Source organism: Lagenorhynchus albirostris, chromosome 8 (genome assembly GCF_949774975.1).
Source record: "Lagenorhynchus albirostris chromosome 8, mLagAlb1.1, whole genome shotgun sequence".
Lineage (NCBI taxonomy): Eukaryota > Metazoa > Chordata > Mammalia > Artiodactyla > Delphinidae > Lagenorhynchus > Lagenorhynchus albirostris.
In genome coordinates this window covers 40,038,736-40,059,090 of record NC_083102.1, presented here as the reverse complement: position 1 = coordinate 40,059,090, position 20,355 = coordinate 40,038,736, and the positions used below count along the sequence as shown (strand labels likewise).

General features: G+C 45.1%; 2 protein-coding genes across 10 annotated transcripts in view; one reads left to right on the top strand and one right to left on the bottom strand.

Moving 5' to 3' along the window:
- The window catches only part of ELMO1 (engulfment and cell motility 1), a 548,623-nt gene extending 534,385 nt beyond the window's left edge, over nt 1-14,238 (bottom strand). Inside the window, exons 1-2 of one of the 5 annotated variants that reach the window (XM_060156839.1) lie at nt 13,909-13,990; nt 11,512-11,696 (exon numbers count right to left, since the gene is read on the bottom strand). The gene's annotated coding sequence lies outside the window, so the exon portion shown is untranslated. Of the gene's footprint in view, nt 1-11,511; nt 11,697-13,908; nt 14,036-14,100 lie in introns of those variants that run through there. The other 4 variants (XM_060156835.1, XM_060156841.1, XM_060156838.1 and 1 more) reach the window with 4 other exon arrangements.
- The window catches only part of LOC132524636 (probable G-protein coupled receptor 141), a 188,807-nt gene continuing 182,216 nt past the window's right edge, over nt 13,765-20,355 (top strand). For 3 of the 5 annotated variants that reach the window (XM_060156846.1, XM_060156844.1, XM_060156848.1), the window contains exon 1: nt 13,765-15,037. Coding sequence is in view for 1 of the 5 variants with exons in the window: in XM_060156848.1 (XP_060012831.1) it covers nt 14,914-15,037 (124 nt within the window). In the remaining 4 variants the exon portion in view is untranslated. Of the gene's footprint in view, nt 15,038-16,267; nt 16,292-20,355 lie in introns of those variants that run through there. The other 2 variants (XM_060156845.1, XM_060156847.1) reach the window with 2 other exon arrangements.

Here is a 20,355-nt window from a genome sequence, read left to right as displayed (position 1 = left end):
TGCGGCCCGGACTCGGGGCAAAGAAGCCATTTTAAAGGGCTCTTCCAAAAGGACGCAGTGCGCACATACACGTACCCTAGTGCTTCTCCCTGCAAGCACTGACTGAGCACCTGTTGTGGCCTCAGCACTGGGAATATCTGCCCTCAGGACCTCCAGTCTACTCAGGAACAAAGAAGGAAGCAGAGCGTAAAGAGGCACAAGAGGCAGGATAAATGCCAGCAGAGGGAAGCACTCTGCGTGTCCCAGGAGGGGATACCAGGAAATCAAGGAAGGCTCCCTGAGGAGGTGACTACTGAGATGTGTCATGTTGACCAGGGGGAGATGTGGGTTCAGGGCACTTCATTCTCTCTTCTCGCCACCAATTGCCTGATGCCTTTTCTGTGACTTTTCTGTCCTAAGTTTACTCTTAATGTTCATTTCAACCTGATTTCACTTGCGAAGGAATTCTGGGCTCTTACACTCCCTGGGGAACAGCCATGAGCCCACTCTCTTCCTCATGATCGGTTTCTGAGCAGAATTTTAAGAGGGCACTAGAGAATAGCTTTAAAGGAGACGCCCTCCCCACCAAAGTAATCCTCCTGTATCCCTGGCCCTTTACGTCCCTGGAAACAATTCCACATTGTGGCAACCATGGTCTGGTCTCTCCCTCTGAGCACAATGTGCTCAGTCTCCTGCTTCGGAGGGCGAAGTAAGCGAAATCCACGGAGGGGCTTCTCACCACCCTCCTCGTTGGGTCAGGCTTCCCCACTACCTCCCTGCCTCGTGGCTTCCTTCGGCACTTACATAAGAAGATTCTTATGAAATGGCTACAAAATGAAAACTAAAATATCAGAGACGTAGAAGTAGTAAGCCACGGGTCTGACAAAACAGCTGCATATGAAAGGATTAGGAAATAAATTAGAAGAAACTCAAAGGATTTAGAATCCATTTCAGGTGCACTGCAAGAATATCCTGCCAGTGTGGGGAGAACAGGTCCAAGTTAAAACCCAGGCAGTAGAGAGGATCCATCCGTTACTGGCTGCCTGATAATGTCCTACCTTGAGGTTTATAATTCTTCTTTCACTCCTTAGCACTTTGTAGGGCCAGGCTCCTCAAAGTGGGATCAGGACCACTTGCATTAGAATTACCTGACGGACTTGTTAAAATGCAATTTCTGGGTCCCCGGCGATTCTTAGGCATTTTGAAGTCTGTGAACCACAGATCTCGGTACCATATCATCCTTAAGTGGTTGCAACACCCATGCTAAATCACTCAGTTAAATTGCTCTTTAAAATCTGAAGGAGACACCAGTGGCTAAATTGATTCTTTTAGAAATTGTTAAGATTCTAAAAGTAGTAATGGTGCAGTCACATTGTAACCGGTTTTAAATGATGTAAAAGTTACACACTGAAGTCAGAAAGATCTCTGCAAAACGTAAATGTGGTCACATCACTCCCCTGGATAAACACTTCAGTGATTTCTCATTGATCTTTTGGTAAAGGCCCAGAGCCGTGGTCCCAACAAGCCCACCTCCTCAGCCTAATCCAGGCCTGGAGTGTCCCCTGCCCAACGTTCTGGTCTTCAGTTCCTTCAATATCCAAGTCCGCCCTTCACATGACCTTCACACACACTAGCCACCCACAGGGACTCTTCTTTCCCCAGTAAAATCCATTCTTCCTCTTCCCAGATCTCCCTGACTATATAAATCCCCCTGCTGTAGGCTCTCCCAGCATCAGCCCTTTCCCCCACAGCCCCTGGCACAGTTTAAATGTCACATTTATTTGTGCAATCCTTTGAGTAATGTACATTTCCTCCACCGGTGTCTAAGTAGACCATGACATCAGCTAAAGGACTATTTTGTTTTCTTCCCTAGGAAGGAAACCCACCATTGTTTATGTATCACCTAGCACACCCATGGAACATAGCTGGTGCTCATTAAATATCTGTGAATGAACAAAGGAATTAAAGAGTATCTAAAAAGCAAACACTGGAGGCAAATGCAGACCCACAATAGCCACCAGGAATTTAAAATACACTCGGATCCCTCTCCTAAAAGTTAAAAGCTCCAGGGTCTCGCCAGCACCCTGAAGACTAAGTCCTATGGCAGCTTCCCTTCCCCTGCATATGATACTAGATACCTTCTTTTGCACTTACCACTTCAAAAGGATGAGCCCAACTCTTCCTAATGCAATTCCTGCATTTTGAAAGGAGAGTGAAGTTCAACATTAAAACTGCTATTATGCCATTTCTCTGGGCCTTGCACTGATCTAGTTATGAAAAATTACTCTAAAGCCTATTCATTGTCTGAAAGACATATGTTGAAATGAAAAGAGACCTGGGGGTTTCCATGATGACTTACTTCTTATATTTGTGTACACCTTCGTGCATCTTATCATTCTCAGCTCCAGGTGCCAATTCTCAGACTGTTTCACTGCATTTTCAAATGCTAGAATTGTTAGCAGCATATCTGAATGATTTCGAATGGCCCTCAATAAGTTGGCCATAATTACAACACAATCTCTACTACAGTGGAATGATGTTTCACGGGGATATAAACGAATCAACCATTACTGCCCTCTTTTCTCTGCCATCTTGCTGGCAGTAGGCCCTGGCTCAGGTAATGAATGGTTTGCTGCCCTGACTGTGCTCTTTTACATGTTCCTGAAGCAAAGCTCTCACAGCAAATTGTTCCCAGCTGAACACAATATTCCAATGTAATGGGTTCAACTGAGGCAAAAATGAATTGGACAAATGGACGGAGACTTGGAAGCAAAAGAGAGTAGCATTCGGTACGCTGCAGAAAATTCCTCGATTTTGAAAGAAGAGTGAAATTCAACGTAACAACTGCTATTATACCATTTCCCTGGGCCTTGCATTGATCTGGGCAGCCAACCTCCCTGAGAAGTAAATTTCCTCATCTGTAAAATGGGTCCAAGGTGAATTAATATGTTTGACTCACTCTTAATCTGATATATATTTTGGTATGGATATAATTCCCCAGTGACTTACTGTAAATCTATATTTCACCATAAAAATCTTTTTATGGGTCTTTAAACATTTATTTAACACTGGATCCTATTTAAAGCTCCGCACTAATCCTGATATAGAGTAAAGAGGCATCGTCACACAACTGACAATCTAGCAGCTGAAAAATCCATACTTATCACCCTGTCTGGGAGAAGAGAAAGTGACGGAGATTTTTATTGTACACTGAAGAGAGTATATAATTTGTCAGGTACCAAACAAGATTTGATTATAGTGATTGATAAGTGACTTTTCATGACTATAGTAACAGGAGGTGCGGGGACTATACTTTTCGAAGCACAAGCTTGGAGAAGTAGTTTTCATTCGGCACATTTCTCTCCTACACCCATACTTCATGGCAGTTTAGTGTCTACACTGAGGTTTATTTTTTTTTTTCGACACACTCCATAAAAGCCATTACCAAGTGGCGGGTACATGAGCCTCTGCTTAATGAGCTGGTGAGCCTGTCAGCTAGTTGTTGCCTTCCTGAAGGAACAGAAAGTAGAAAAGGTATTCAAACAAACTGGCAACAGCCAGACAGAATGAGTAGAAATGGAAACAGGTGGCTTCTACTTAGGTGGCCATAAAACAAATGGTCCAACCTGGGGCACTTTTGAAAGAGAAAGTTGGTACAGTTAATCATGCTGAGATGACAGAGCTACAGTGGGTCTGTGCACTCAGGATTATAGACGTCCTACTTTTATTTTGCTATTTTTCATCTCCAGAATATTTTCTAATCTGATTTCTAGGCTCAGGTTAAAGAAGAAAAATTAATACTTTCCTACCACCCACCTGCCAATGAACATTTGAACTGTCCCCTACTCACAGGAAGTTCCAAATGATTCAGAAAGGGACATTTACAAAGCGTTATTGGAACCATTGAGCTAACTCCTTAACAAACAACATAATCATATGAAACCCAGTTCAACCGAATTAAAGTCCTGCCACATGCTCCTCCACTACTGTTTCACAAACTGGGAGTTTCTCACTGGGCTCCAATCCACGCTGGACAAGTACAAACAGCCCCCAGAAGGCTGGATTCAAGGAAAGGGCAAGACCCCCAATTAGCAACTTCCATTCTCTCTACCCAGAGTAAAATAATAATAAAACAGTAAAATCCCAGGTCAGTTGTCAATGAATGGGGGATAGAGATCCATTTACAAGAGGTTTTATTGGAGGATCCCACACTGCTAACATGATCCGTTATGTCAGTTCTTTTAATTCACAGTCGATGGTAATTTTACCTGACCTGTTTTTCAGCAGTTTACTTCTGCTGTATTCTTGAAGAAAAGATATGCAAATCAACCTAATAGTCTAGTCAAGATTTTAGGAGGAATTCCCCAAGCCACTTAAAGAAGATAAAGTAATAAATGTACGTCTTTAAATGATTTTAGCAACATATTTGAATTAAAAACTTGAATAAAAACTACTGAATTAGTACGAATAACATCAACAATAATAGCAAGTCCAAACCAATGCTTTCGGGGTATCCTACTTTACAATTATTATTATATTTAATTACCTCAGCAACTCCAAGAGGTAGGGACTTATAGTACACCCATTTGAAAGGTGTAAAAACTGAGGCTGAGGGCTTCCCTGGTGGTGCAGTGGTTGAGAATCTGCCTGCTAATGCAGGGGACATGGGTTCAAGCCCTGGTCTGGGAGGATCCCACATGCCACGGAGCAACTAGGCCCATGAGCCACAACTACTGAGCCTGCGCGTCTGGAGCCTGTGCTCCGCAACAAGAGAGGCCGCGATAGTGAGAGGCCCGCGCACCGCGATGAAGAGTGGCCCCCGCTTGCCACAACTAGAGAAAGCCCTCACACAGAAACGAAGACCCAACGCAGCAAAAATAAATATAAATAAATTAATAAACTCCTACCCCCAACATCTTCTTAAAAAAAAAAAACTGAGGCTGAGAAAGGTAATTAACATACACCAAGTCAACCAGCCAAGAGAGTCCAAAAGATAATTTGAATCCTCAACCAACAAGTATGTATTTACTTAGCTTTACACCTCAAAGACTTTTCCCTTTTTCCCCCAAATCCATTCAGTCAGCAAATCTTTTTTTCATCAACAACAATATCCTTTCCTTTTGGCTTGAATCCAACCGGGGGGGGGGGCGTTGGACCTCTGGAAGTTGTCTCTTTAAAGGAAGAGTTTTGGCCCACTACTCAGACTTGAAGATGGAGTTGCATTTACACAGCAAACACACTGCTTTATTTATTCATTTGACCAAGATTGTGTGTTTATTCGGGTAGGCCTAGAAGGAAAGGGCTTACAGCTTCCATCTTTCCTTGGCACCTCCCTCCTGCTGTACCATCTCATCTATCTTCCATGTGGCCTTGGGACTTAGATTTCTTACTGAATTCCAACTGTGTCTTTTCTTGCCTAAAATCCTTTAGCACTCCTTTCCGCTCAATCCAAATGCCCAGCTCCCAGAAGAGTTGACACAAGGCCTCTCTCAAACATTCTCCCACTACCCTGATGGCTGTATTCCCTGGTCTTACCAGGTTCTTTCTTTTAACACTCAGCTTTCCAGATACTTCTCAAAGTCACTTCATTGTGAGCTCCTTCCTCTGTGATCTGCACACATTGTAAACACGTATTTATCACACTCTATAATGGCTATCTATTAATGGATCTGTTTCCCCTCCAGCCCCGCTCACCACACTGCTCATATGAAGCAGGTCTTATAATGACCAGCAAGAGACTTGACTACAGGACATAAAATGCGATCAAAATGGCTGCAGAATGAATGAATGAATGAATGAGTGAAGTATTATGATGGGTACTGTAAGCCCAACAGTATTTCAATTTAATAATATTTATATGCATATTTAAGTATATGGCACACATTTTAAAAATATACTACAATTAATAAATAAATCTTTATTGTGCTTCTCTCATATTAATCCAGGCAAATGTTTCTCAAAACTCTCAAAGAATGGACAGTAATTGAGAAAGTAGTTCTAACGAGTTGAACTCACTTCTTGGCAGTAAAGTAAGTCTAAGGATGATGGAAATATATTCATTCCTTGAGAAAAGTTTTGATTTAATGTGATTTATACTGACTTGCTATAAAAGTGATAAGCACTGGAGAAAATAGGATTTAGCAGGTGATATAATAGTTTCTTTGCTCCTAAAGACCTTTCAATATTGGGAGAGGTACATGGATATATGTGTGTGGGGGGGGGGGGGTCTTTCTCACACGTACACATACATACACAGTACACACTTACTATTTAGTGTATGAAAGGATCAGTCCTATTCCCCCAAATCGAAATTTTTGAATACTTGGTCACTTCCTATGAATGGCCCACAGTTGGAATAACTAGGTCACATGTTCCACTATAAAAATGCTGTGAAAATGATGGGGTGGGGCAGTGGTGAGGGTGGGCAGGAGTCAAGTAAAAATCAGCCTTACTGAGTGTTATTGGAATTCACTCTTCACTCAGCCAAAAATACGCAATCTAACCAAAGTCCCTCCACTGGTTCTACCTCCCAAGCCACATGCCTTCTGGTGGGCAAGGGCAAAGCCAGCTGTGGCTCTGCATCTGGTTTAAAGAGCCCGAAAACAGAAAAAAAAATTATTTTGAAATGCACTATGCTTCGAAATTAAGGGTAATTGTGTGTAGCAGCCTGGAAAATATAGCTCATCCAGGACTGCTCAGCCACAGAACCCCCAGCACAAAACGCTGGCTTTCTAAACGCAATCTCAAGCTAAAAAAAAAAAAAAAAAAAAAAAAAAAGGCACAAAGGGCGGAAGGAAGGGTGGAGGTTTACTGTAGGGCTGTGACTTATAAGAAGGCGACTGCCTTGGGGAGACAAGCTAGTACACAGGCTGGACAATCTCTCTCCATCCCTTAAGCCCCTAGATGCTACTCTGCTACAGCAGCCCGACAGCGAAGGTAAATAACAGGTTGACAGATAATTACATAAGAAAACAAATGTGGCAAGATTAGGACAGAAATCTAATGGACAGAGTGGAAAAGGACTCTACATATAGCAATACCTTAAAGCGATGTCCTGGTCATGCTAATGGAACATCAATATTTATTACTACTCAACTAGCCAAGGCGTATTTTACCAGCGGAGGAGGCATTTCACCCTGTTAACTCATTTCCAAGCAGACATTTCCTTAATCTGGTGACAGAGACCTCTGAACGAGCCCAGCTGAGCTTTGCGACCACCTCCCTCATTTCATTTATCTTATTCGCTTACGTGGACGTTATAGCTAACACAGTAACCAGGGGCCAGAATTCAAGACCCTGTGAGGAAACTGAGGCATAAAGTCACCAGCTACAGTTTTTTTCAACCAGAGGGTGCCAGGAAGAAATACACATGAAATTCAGAATTGAAAGCACTTTGGGTTAGGGAGACAATTGCAATTTTAGGAGGAGAGGAAGCTAGAGAGAAAATTTGGAGAAGTAGAGGAAATAAATGAACATAAAGGACGAGACCACCCATCTGTGAATAAACCACCTTAGGGCAAAGGGATAACCAGTAAATAGAAAACTGGGGCACTTATAACTGCTGTCAAAAGCCTAGCATGTCTGATAGCCCACAGTTGAACTAATTTACGCAAGAAAACAAAACTGTGGGGCTTCCCTGGTGGCGCAGTGGTTGAGAGTTCGCCTGCCGATGCAGGGGACACGGGTTCGTGCCCCGGTCCGGGAGGATCCCACATGCCGCAGAGCGGCTGGGCCCGTGAGCCATGGCCGCTGGCCCTGCGCGTCTGGAGCCTGTGCTCCGCAACGGGAGAGGCCACAACAGTGGGAGGCCCGCGTACCACAAAAAAAAACACAAAAAACTGTGGTTCTTACTAGGAGAAGGAGGTTAGCAGTTGGCAACGTCTGGAGACATATTTGGTTATCGCGACTGGGTGCTGTTACTGGCATCTGGTGGGTAGAGGCCAGAGAAGCTAGTAAACTTCCTACAATGCACAGGGCACCCCCTCGCCTCGACAAAGGATTATCCAGCCTCTGGATAATCAATGTCAACAGTGCCAAGGTTGAGACTGCCTGATATAAATGGTCAATGTAGAATGGGCAACAGCCTGCAGGAAGCAAAAGAAGAGAATCAGTAGCCTCAGCATCACCCAAGGGAGAAACCATCCTGGTTAAGAACTCCAGTCTCTGGTTCACTTAGTTGGTATTAATACATGGGGCAGGAGAAACAGCAAAAAATATGACTAGCTGGAAATTACTCTGTTAAACGTATTCCCTCCCCCAAATTGGTCCCCCCCACCCCCCCAAGTGGTTCCATGCTTTTGCTTTCACCATGACTCATCCACAGAGGAAAAAAATATGCTGGCTAAAGAATATGTGTCTATTCCCCTCGGCAAACATCATTCTCATTTTTGATTAATGAATTGCATTCTGGCTTATACGCGTCAATATCATGAGCACGCTGATGGGCATGCTGTCCCTGAGAGAAGGATCTCTGACTCCCAGGACTAAAGAGGTCAGCTTTAGAATGGGATATCCAAAGGGAGGCACTGAAAAACTTGGCCTCGGTGGTGGCAGACACATCCCTAGGTGCCACGGTAACCCAGGGCACAACCATCAGATCCCAGGGAATTTCTACCAGCATACAGGAGTGAAGGGCCCCCTGGGAGGGCCGCAGCATAGCTCAATGTGGGGATCCTGGCCTCAGACCAGGCTAGTCCAGGAGAACCAACAAGAAGAATAAGTATTCAACACAGGTGTCATGGGGCACGGGCAAGAAACAACAGGGTAAAAAGAGTCAGAAGAGGTGGGTGTAGGCTCAGATCTACTCTCCAAATACACTAGTGACATTTCACTTCTCCAAGCCACTTCTATAAGATGGGATATGAATACTATACCAGTTCATCCCCACCATTTCGCAAACAGCATTCCAGGAGGAAGCATGTCAGCTGTCGGCACAAGGAGGAAAATGTTGCATGGATCCTGTGACTTCAAGCCTCCTGGGGCAACGCTCAGTCAGGGCTTACTCAGTCCTGCCGCCCTCAAACCACTGCTCCTTATCCGGCAAGTACGACCCACCCAACCCATAGCAGTCCTGGAGCCCAGCAATTAGTACGGACGTTTTCCGGTGTTTTCTACTGAGGGAAGTTTTGCTCCCCGTATTAACTGTTAGAACGAAAATAGTCAAAACTGTAGCCTCAGTTCCTAAAATGGAGGTTCCAATAATAATCCTGCTCAGATTCTGGAAATCAGTGTTTGCGGGGGCCTAGAACACTGACTGAGACTCATCATCTCATTCTATTTATACATGTGACTAATTTCTCCACTCAGCACTAGGCCAGGTTGTTGCTGTGGTTAATTCTGTTTGATGAGCTAGCATCCCTCCTCCTGCATGGATTCCTACACAATACTTGGCTGTTCATCCCACCTTAGGCCAGTGACCAAAATCTGCTCAGACAGACCTGTACTTATCCTGTGAAAGCTTAGAAAGCATAGTACTAAGTCACAAGTTAAATTAATCATGGATCAAAAGCGTGATTTGAGAGCTTCAGTTCTGGCTACGATCTATAAGTTCCAATTGTTGACACTCAGACAACCTAAATTATCCAGGGAACCGAAAACTGCAACCAGTGTTGCATTGTGCTTGCAGGCTGGCTTTGTTGTACCTAAAAATGCTGTGCTTGGCGTATTCAAAGGCTTTCACGGGCCACACGCATTTCATGGGAGCCACACTCTGTACCCTGGATGGCTGGTCTTCAAAATCCTGATATTTTGGACAGTGCTGAAGTTCTCAGCCTTTTTCTTCTTTGGTTAGCCAGTCCCAAGCCCTGGTCAACTAAGAAGCTTAATCTGATTGTGTATCACAGCAGTGTGGCTGCCACCAGAAGAGATTACTTCTGTCTTTGCAAACCTCTGAAAGTAATTAAAAGCATGCATATGGGGACCGTGAGGCATAAAATATGAAAGGAAAAGTTCAGTAAAGTAAGGTTCCAAAGACCTCAAAAACTTAAAGATCTCAAAAGCTTAAACTAAAACTTGTCCAGAAAAGAGTATTTTCACTCGTTTTATTCTAACTTAAAGAGTTATTACAGATAATCTACTGTCTCTCCATATCACTAAAGTGAAATACATACACTTGGCTCTCCAGCTTTGCCAGGACGTCAGCCTCAGGGCCTAACAGACCATCAAGTTCTATAAACAGTAGTATTTTAAAAGTTAAGTCAATGACTGATGCTTTTACTGCATCTGATTCAACATTTGGAAACAGCATCTCTTGCAGGAGATTAAACCAATAGCATTTTGGGGGGCGGGGAGCTAAGTGTTTTTTAAAGTATGGCCCTATGAACCACTTTCATCAGAATCCCTGGTAAATGGTTTAAAATGTACATTCCTAGGGCCTCCAGAATTATTAAAGCAGACTTTTTTCATCATGACCCACATTAAGTGATACATTTGACATTAAGATTTGGTGTCCGTTTTGTAAAACACTCAATTTTCTATTGTACTCTCTTCTATTTCATGTTTTCAACTGCTGGTCCAGACCTAATAAATTGATATTATGATCCATTCCTAGTTGTAACGCTAAGCTTCAAAAACACGAGACTAGTTAATTAGAAGAAGCAGAACTGGAGTTGCACAATTAGCAGCAAACACTTGAGGCTTTGTGATGGAGAGAGGGTTTAGTAATTCCCCACCTTTTCTAAGTTCAACAAAATGAATGTCTTATAAATCAAACTACCCACTTGGATAGTTTCAGGCATTTAAAAGTGGTTGCAGGCTTCAGTTACAAACCTTAAGGGTACCCACTGTCTTAGCTCCGGACAGGAAACATCCTCCATAGGAATGATTACCTCTAAACCTTCAGTGTTAAGAAAGATAATAATGTCAGCAAAGTGTGTGCTCAGAGCCCCTTGGCACACCCCTAGCCACATCCTCTCTGCAAGGCTTCAAAGCACTCCCTTCCTCCACCTTTCCCTACCCGTTCACACCCAACATCCAAAGGGGTATATTACTTTAAAACACTCAAATATTGCCCTATCTCAATTTAATAAAGGCTTACGATTTAGCAGCACTGTAGAAACCCCTCATCCATTTTCTCTCTTTCATTTTGCTTCTCCTGGGCATTTCTCATCTCTCTTCTCCCCAGCACCTGCCACCCAGCCCCTTTCTGTCTCCCTCTCCTTCTTCCCTTACTCCTCTCCTCTCCTTGTCTCCCATCTGCTGGGGGAGTGGAGTGGGATACAGTGGATGTCTCTGACTTCACTCCACTCACAGTAATTCCCTTCTTCCCAGGGGAGTCTTTCTTTGGCTGAAGTACCACACACTTTTAAAAGACATTCTCCAAGGAGAGTGATGACACAGACAGCAGATCTGAAGCAGTTATGTGTTATTAATAAACTGTTCTGGTTTTCCACTCCCCCAAGGAAATCACCTCTCTGTTCCTTTCTTCAGGCTGAAATTCTAAGGGGAGGAGTTTACTCAAGGTAGAAAGGGATCTGCAAGAAGTGTGGCTGGGCATGGGGAGAGGACAGAGGAGAAAAAGCAAAAGCCCGTTACCTGGGCTTCTTACTTGCCGCTGATGCTGCAGTATTTTGTTTTTGTGGTGTATTTCCCTGGTGAGCCTCTACCATAAAGGCGTATCTTAGTCAACAAGTATTTCTTGAGCACCTACTACGTGGGAACCAGTCTAAGTTCTGGACCTGTAAACAAGACAAGGCTCCTGCCCTAGTGGATCTTCCATTCTAAGGGGAGAGACAAACAATAATCAAACAAACAAGTGAATATATAATGCCAGAGGGTAAAAAGTGCTAAGAGGGAAAATTAAGTGACTTAAAAGGACCAGGGAGTGGCTGGTTGCTATTTTATATGAGGCAGTCAGGGAAGTCCTCCTGCAAACTGACAACTGGGCAGAGACCTGAAGGAAGCAACAGAGTGAGCCAACTGGGCACTGTGGGGAGAGGCTCCTTGCGCAAAAGGAATAACACGTGCCAAGGCCCTCATGAGAGAACTTGGTGAAAAAGAAGAATGTAAGGCAGTCAGAGTAGCTGTCTGTAGTCAAGAAAGGCAGAGAGATGAGACACGGGAAAGGGGGGGAAAAGGGGGATAAGGCCATCAATAGGACCACCCATCCTGTAACCCAGTAACTGCTCCAGGTCCTGAATTCCACCCAGGTCTGGGCCAGCCTCCCAGCAACCCCCTCCCTGACACCTACCAAGCTTCTTCCCTAGTTCCCTTCCCTCCTCACACCATCCACCCTGCAGAGTCCCAACACTCTAGGTCATTCCCTCACAATTTCCCCAGAGGAGGTACAATCCATCTAATTAAAAACAAACAAAAGTGAGTAATAAGTGTGGTAAGAAATTAACATGAACCTTTAACCACAGCCCTTAAGAGATAGGAAATGTACCATAGTAAAGAGCGGGTTCAGAAGGTCAGCTGTAAGGAAGAAAAGTCTGCTACTTGACAGCAGGGGATCTGACCTTCTAACTCACAGTGCCCAGTTCTGTAAAGTTGATATATAAATACGGGTCATTAATTACTTTTATTTACTAGTTCGGTTAGGGTTAGGGTTAGACAGTAACTTTTATGTACTTTTATTTTTTTTTATAGACAAAAAACCCCAAGAACAACAACTCAGAAATTCTTCCACTGCCCCACACACCACCCCCAAGTCACTGGCAGCCGTAAACGAGGAGCCTGTGGCCTCTGCCTCCAGAGGCAGAAACCCTTGCCATAGGTTCTCTGAAACCTTAAATATAACGAACCAGATCCGCATCATTTATGGCCAGTGGTGTTAGCAGGCCCTACGTCTGAGGCACTGGACATCACGAAATATGCCCCGCGAGTCCCCGGAGCTGTCCAGAGGCCCGCAGAGCAGGGTCACTACCGGGGGCCAAGCGCTAGGCTTTAGGTCAACGCAAGTCCCGCCGCCAGCAACCCCTGCCCTGAGCAGCCAATTTCAAACAGCCCCTAGGTGGCAGAGGGTCACTCGGCTCCGGAGCCCCTCGCGGTCACACACAGACACACATACACACACACACACACACACACACACACACGCTCGCCGCCCTCGCGCGCGCCCGCGGCACCACACGAACTTCCCAATCCCAAACGCACGCGCGCACCCCCGGGCCGGCTGAGTTCTGTATTTCCTCTTCCTCAAAGCTACTCTTGCGATCTCGGCCGCCCCTCTCTGCTCGGATTCCAGGGCCCCCGAAGCTCGGCTGCCTTCCTTCTCTTCAGGCGCACCCGGTGCGCCCCCTCTCTGAGGCAGGGATCACCCATCGAAGCCCCCCACCTCCTTTCCCGGTCCCAGGGGGGACTTCGGCGTGTCCCCGGGAGGCGGGTATTTACTAACAGTCGCCCGGGGCTCCCAGCTGCCCCAACCGCCCCCTCGCGTCCCTCCCGGCCCTCCAAGCCTCTAGACCATCACCGCCCCCTCCCAGGAGCGCGTTCGCCGGGGGATTCCCTTCCATCTGCGAGTGCCTGAGAAAAGCCGGGAGTCCTAGCTGCCAGTCCCTTCTCCCGCGCAGCCTCTCGGGTCTCCAAGCCCACAATTCCACACGCTCCCTGTCCCCAGCCCCCCGGCGCCAGCAGCCCAACCCTCAGTCAGCCCCCTCCAGCCCGCCCTGACCGAAACATCTCTGCGGGTTCCCTGGCCACTGGCCCTGCGCTCCCTCCTCTGCGCCCCTTCCTCCTCTCCCACTCGCCCTCCCGCCGCCCCCTCCGCCCTGACTTTCCCAACTGGGGCAGAGTGCCCCACGCGCCCGCAGCCTTCACCCCGGCGGCCACCCCCCGCCTGCGCCGCGACGCCCCCAGGGAGAAAACAAAAGTGTCTCCGCGGCGCCCAGAGTCCACCCGCGCAAGACGCCTCCTCCTTGCCCCAGCTCCCTCCCCGGCTGCGCTGAGGTCAGCGAGTCAGGGCGCCGCGCCAGCCCAGGAAACTTTACGAACCTGCCCGGGGTCGCAGGACGGCGGCGGCGGCGGCGAGGGTTCCCAGCAATCAGAGCTCTGGCGACCCCGCGACCACTGAAGGGGGACCGGAGGGTCTGTCGCCCAACTCGGGGCCCCGGCGGTGTGAGTGGCTCTGCCTCTATCCCTTGCCCATCCTCGCCGGTTCGCGCTCGCCAGAGCACACGCACTTACACTCCGGGTCGGCCGGCTGCTGCGCCGCCGGCGGCCGCTGCTCTCACTTCCTCTTCCTTCCTCCTGCTGGCCAGAGACACATTTTGCATCTGCAAGGCATCCCGAGATTAGCCGCGAAATCTCCTCCCGAGCGGACGCTGCGGAGTGGCCGCCGTCGCCCCCCGCACCTGCGCCCGGACACGCGTGGTTGGCGCGTTCGCCTCCAGCCGGCGCCCTGACGCCGGCCCACTGCACTTTGCCTGGGGGATGGGGGTGCCCACGACTTTTTGAAGTCCCCCTACTTAAAAAGAAGAAAATGTCAAACACCGTGTACGCCTCAGTTCTGCTATAAATAATATGTGTGCAGAGCATGACTTCTCGAATGAGCTCACACGCGGCGTTTTGCAGGCACTAACTCCGTCACCCTCATAGCGCCACCTCCGGGAGGCCGAGAGTACGCGGTATCTTTTTATAAGCCTTCAATTTGGGCAACTGGTTTGGAATTTTGAGGACAAACTTCGGTGGGCTGTTTTAAAGCTACCTGAAGAGGCTGATGTGTTTGTTTTGACGTTCTGCCTCGACCCTTGGACGGCGCGACAAAAGTAACAAGAGAACGTTTCCTCCTCCTCAGTCACCTGTGCATTTACCGACCAAAGGATTTATTTCTCATCAGTTAAGCCAGGGACTCCCTAATTTTGCATAACTTTGCATAAAGCAAAACGTTCTACCCCCAATTTGGTATTTAGGGTACATTATTTGATTCATACAACCTACTTCAGTCCTTTTCAAAGCAGAAATCAAACACGTTAACTCCGAGTAGCTGCCAGGAGGGAAATGACAGTTGTTGGAAGGTTGCAGGAGAAACACCTGTCCTCTCCGAATTCAGAAATATCTACGCTGGCTCTACCAGAAAAGGCAAAGGCAGTTGCTATACATTCCCTGCAAAATGACAAAGGAGGTAAGTCGGGGACAGGGATGCATTAGAATGTAAGGTGGAAGCAAACCTGTTCTTTAAGTTTCAATCCCACCCCCTAGCCCCCCAAGGAGACTTAAATTTTAACCATGTGCCGACTGTCCATTAGCAGCCAAGAGTTCCAAGTAGCTATTGAACGCTTGAAATGTGGCTAATGCTGAGATGTTCTGTTAAGTGTAAAATAGACACTAGACTTCGTGTGAAAAACAGAATGTAAAATAGCTCGTTAATAATTTTAATGTTGATTACATCATTCCAACAAATGATGATAGTTTAGATGTGATGACTCAGTTGGGTTAAGATATAAAATGTATATTATATACACTAAAAATAATTTCACTGGTTTGTTTTTACATTTTTAACACGACTACTAGGAAAAGTAGGACTATACACATGGTTCTCATTAGCGGCTTATATTATATTTCTAATGAACTGCCCTGATCTGACCCCTTATTACATGCATAACCCCAGGAGGCAGTATTAGTAGCTGGAATATTCGGGTCCAGATCATTATAAACTAATAACTTAAAACAGTATGATTCCAGGAAAGTAATTTCACTTCTTTATTTCTTCATCTGTAAAACAGTAATGATACAATAATAACAGTCAACAGGGCAGCTATCAAATGAGGTAATTTAATAAGCAGTCAGTAAATGGAGCCTTTACTAATGATGATGAGACACTTTTATAGTGATAAGTATGAATCTTATCCACAACTTTCTAGCTAAGGCACATAAAGACCTTTATTTTAGTGCAGACTCCATGAATACTCGGTAAATGTTAGGTGTCATAATTGTTCCAAGGGTAGATTGGGAACTTTGCACAGCAATTAGACAAATCCACCTCCCTGTAACCTTTGCTCCCAGCTCTGCCCTCTGCAGTTAACACAGAGTAAGTCACATCCTTCCTGCAAGACATAATCTTTCAGATCTTTGAAGATAGCCCTAGAATTCTACCTAAACTTTCTCTTCCGAGGATTAAACATTGTCAGCTACTCTAACTCCTTTTCATGTGATATGGCTTCAAATCTCTTTCACCATTTTTTAAAGGACACCTGTCTCTGCCTTTTAAAAAAGTTAGTTGTCATATAAATTAACTAGCTAACTAACTAACCATTAAAAACTATTTATAAGCTCTTGTCAATTATTTTTCAGATACATCTCACTGTTAATCCCAGTGCAAGGGGAAGACTGGAAATTCTTTGCTGTGTTACGATTAGGCCATGTCCATGCTTATGAGGTTAGTCTTGGAAACCAGTTTCTGGTCCACCTTCTCTAAGTCTCTTTGGACTTGATTCAGGCATCCAGTGTCTCCCCATGTCTGCAGGTTAGGTTAGAACACTAGGGTCCTGGATGACACCCTACTAAGAAACTCCCTCCACCATGGTGGGGATCAGCATTCTTTGAGTTCACTGGTTCATTCAGTTACTAATGACCTTCTTAACTGTGCCATTACCAAGTCTTATTTTTCTATTGTATTCATAAAGACATATTAGATGTGTCAAATGCCTTAGAGAAATCCACCTTCACCCTGGGCTAGCTGGTGGGCTGCAGTGGGCACTTTTGTAGAGCGGGCAGTGTGGTGGTAACATGTAGAAGGGCTCCATCTCTGGACTTGGTTGTTGGATATAAATTCCAGCATTGCCATTTACTGGCTGCATTACCCTATGCAAGTGACTTAACTTATGGACTAAAATTATACCTACCTGGGAGGGTTGAGTGAGGATTAAATGAGTTGATACAGTAAAGCTCTTAGAACAGGGCTTGGCACATAGAAGCACTCACTAAATGTTAGCTTAGCTATTATCTATAACAGTCCTCTAATCAGTAAACAAGAGCAACATCTCCCCTCTTTTCCCACGCATCAGTTTCTACCCATAGGGCAGGGAAAGAGCTAGTATCACGACTCTGATTTTATTTCAGCTCCTGGTCAGAGACTGGGCCGTTCAATCCCACAGGTCATGCTGTGGTAGAGAGGGTGGCCATTATAATAAGGATCAGGACCCAAGGGCAGCTCATCACTTGCAGTAAGTCCACCAGGGCAGGGCTAGGCTCTCTGCCGTTGGGCCAGCCTCATCTACATCTCAAATGGTTGGGGAAGTGGACTCAGGATCTCCCCTATAGGACCACCCATCTCAGTCTCAAGATGGCTATAGGAGAAAAGGAAGCATGGCAGAGAGAGCTGGCTACAGAACAAAATTCCCTGAAGCCTGAGGTCTAAACTGCTTCCCGCAACCATGCTTACAAGAGAGCTTTGCACTGTTGATGGATAGAGAGGTATTTGGGCGAATTTCCCAGATTTAATAACTCCTGTGTTTCCAACATCTTTATTCTTCCTTGTGTTTACGGAACTCCAAGAGAGGAGGGATGAGTACCCAAATGTCACCATGAAACCCCAAATTGCAAAAATGGCCTGTTATATTTTTAATCAATGATGACTCATGTTGATCAACTCTTTCCTTCCTAAGCATTCACAAATATTCATTTCTAATTCATTTTTAAAAAACACTTACTGAACTGCAAATAAGCCCTGTGCATTTAATAATACATTTCATAATTTGCTTCAGAATTTTGCCTCAAATCAGCCTCAACTTCCTTGATCTGTAGCTTGAAAAATCTATTCTCTTTTCCTGTCTTAGAATCAGGCTCACGATGGCTTGACTCCAGTCTTGAAACAGCTCTGGGGGTAGAGAGAGTGACCTCAGCTCCAGGAAGCTGCTATACCAGAGATAACAATGTCTGGGTAGCAGGCAGACACCTGCAGTCCAGAGCCACTGGGGTCAGCCCTGGGACAAGCAGAGTGACAAGGGGGTCTGTATGCCAGGGCCTTCCTTCTCTCCATCATTCCTTAATTCAATGTGCACTGAAGGCCTTAAATGTGAGCTACCATGGGAGGAAGGGAGGCTACAATGGTGAGCATGAGAAGCATGGGGGGCCCCTCCTGGCACTTCCAACCTAGTTAAGAAGACAGAATGTAGTAGAAGAACATAGTAATAACCAAATATTGAAGTACCATGTGGAGGCAGGGATGCTACCATCACCTGTAAGTCTCCCTGGGAAGCTCTGCTAGAGTTGGAACCTGAAGGATGAGTGAGTATACGTTAGCCAGGACAGTGGGGGAAGGCGGTGGGCTGGGTAATGGGGAGGGGTTCTAGATCAAAAAAAGCAGTTTGCACAAAGGTCTATAGGAATCATAGTGCAGGCAGAACCTTAAAAAAGTCAATTTGGTTAAAGTGTGAGAATATCAAAATTGAATCTAAGAGCACGGGGCAAAAGCCAAAATTTGGAAGCCCTTGGCAGTCATACTGAATATATTAAGGATAATGGGAAGGCACTGAAAAGTTTTTTGTTTGGGATTCTTTTGTTTTGTTTTGTTTTCCAAGTGGAATATTTTAAGCAAGAGACTATCATGGTTGGTTTTTTATTTTAAAGGTTCATCCTACCGAATAGAGAATGGATTAGAGGGGAGACAAAAAGGCACGTGGGAAGAACCGATAGGGAGTTATTGCAGGAAGCTAAGGCTAGAGAAGATGGAGCCTAAGTCACCAAAACCAAGGGCCTGGGGAGAACTGGAGAAACGGAAATGTTACAAAGGAAGCAGAGGGCCCGTAGAACAGATGGTCGGTCATCCTAGTTGTAGAGGCCCACAAACAAACGATTTGCTTTTGCCTTGCTGCCTCGGCCCAACCAAACACTGAACTTGGTTGGCCTTCTTGTAACCCTGTGTCCAACATGGTACTACCTGCAACACTTGACCCCAGGTCAAGGACAGGCTCGAGAAATGATGAAAGGGATGACTCTACTCTTGTTTGGCTACTGACCATTTCTGTGACACCATTACTCTGGGTTCATGCCCAGCAGATCCTCATTTCATAGTAATTATAAATTGTCCAGTGGTGGAGGACACCCATCAAAACATGTAAACTTTACTCCCTGCACCAGCTCCCTCTGCTCTAGCCATCCCACCCTATTTTTAAACAAAAAATATCTCCATGGACTGCCAAGTCATCCATTAACCAAATGCATTCTCCTGTTTGGATTTGTGTTTAGCAGGGCATTTATCAAGACTTTCAGATCTATATCCACTCTCTACCTCCCCTTGCCCAAAGAATAATGGCCAAAGAAATTGCATTGATCAATAACTCAAGGAATCCCTACAGTGTTACAGTAAACACTGACAAGAGGATTGACCCACCAGTCTCATCAGAGCAAAATCTGCAAAGTATTCAAATGTCCAGGCTTGTGGAGTTTATAGATATGGAAAGGAATCCCAGCTCTACTTCTTAATAGCCATGTGACCTTGAACAAATTATTGTATTTTTCTCTGAGCCTATAATATGGAGTTGATTATATATGATGATACTTCTCTCAAGCAATGCCTAGCGTATAGTAAATACTCAGTAAATTTAGCCAAGATGAATGTTAACCACTCTGCACTAGTAATGGCTATTAACCTCTTCTATAATGGTCAGGTGGAAGTACAATAATCTTTATTTTTTCTTTAAAAAAATTTTTAAAGAAATATATGTCAAATGTTTTCTTAAAATATAAAATAGTAAATGAAAAGTAAAACTCTCTCCCCCCTACCCCCGCCATCTCCAGTCCTGGTCCCTAGAGGTCAAACACTTAATCATTTCTGTTTTTAACTATTTTGGTTTATCAATTTCATACAGTATCTTATTTATTCCTTTCTATGAAAGATTTCTAAAACTTTGGCTTACCCCCTCTTTCTCAGTTCTTCTTCTTTCTGATTATAACATCACATTTTGGTGTTTTATTGATGATAGTGTTTTATTTATTGACACAGACCTTCTGATATTATCATTCATGTCACTTCACTTTCTCTCATTCTTTTTATCCTATGAGTCTTTATACTGTCCTCTAGGAGAGTACACTGGCTCTGTCTTCCAGCTCGTTAATTCACTCTTTAGCCTTGTCCATTCTTACCTTTAATTTATTTTAGTTTTTTGTTTGTTTTTGATGATCAAAATTTTAATTTCCAGATTCTCTAATCGACACTTTTTATAATTACCTCTAGTGGATGCTGTGTGCACCACACGAACCCCTTCCCCTTTCCTTTCTATCCTCCACCCCCACCTCAGGACCAAGGTGCTCAGTTGTGGAATCACCACCCTGTCCCTGATCCCCCCGGGCTGCTGAGAATATCGGTGTTGATACCTCATGCCTGAGTACCTTTCCCTGAATTGCCCTCCCTTGCCCAGTTCAGAGCATCTCTTCAAGGCCATCCCAGCTCTAGAGCCAAAAAGAGATCAGCTGAGGTTTCCTCCCATGTTAATTTTCGCT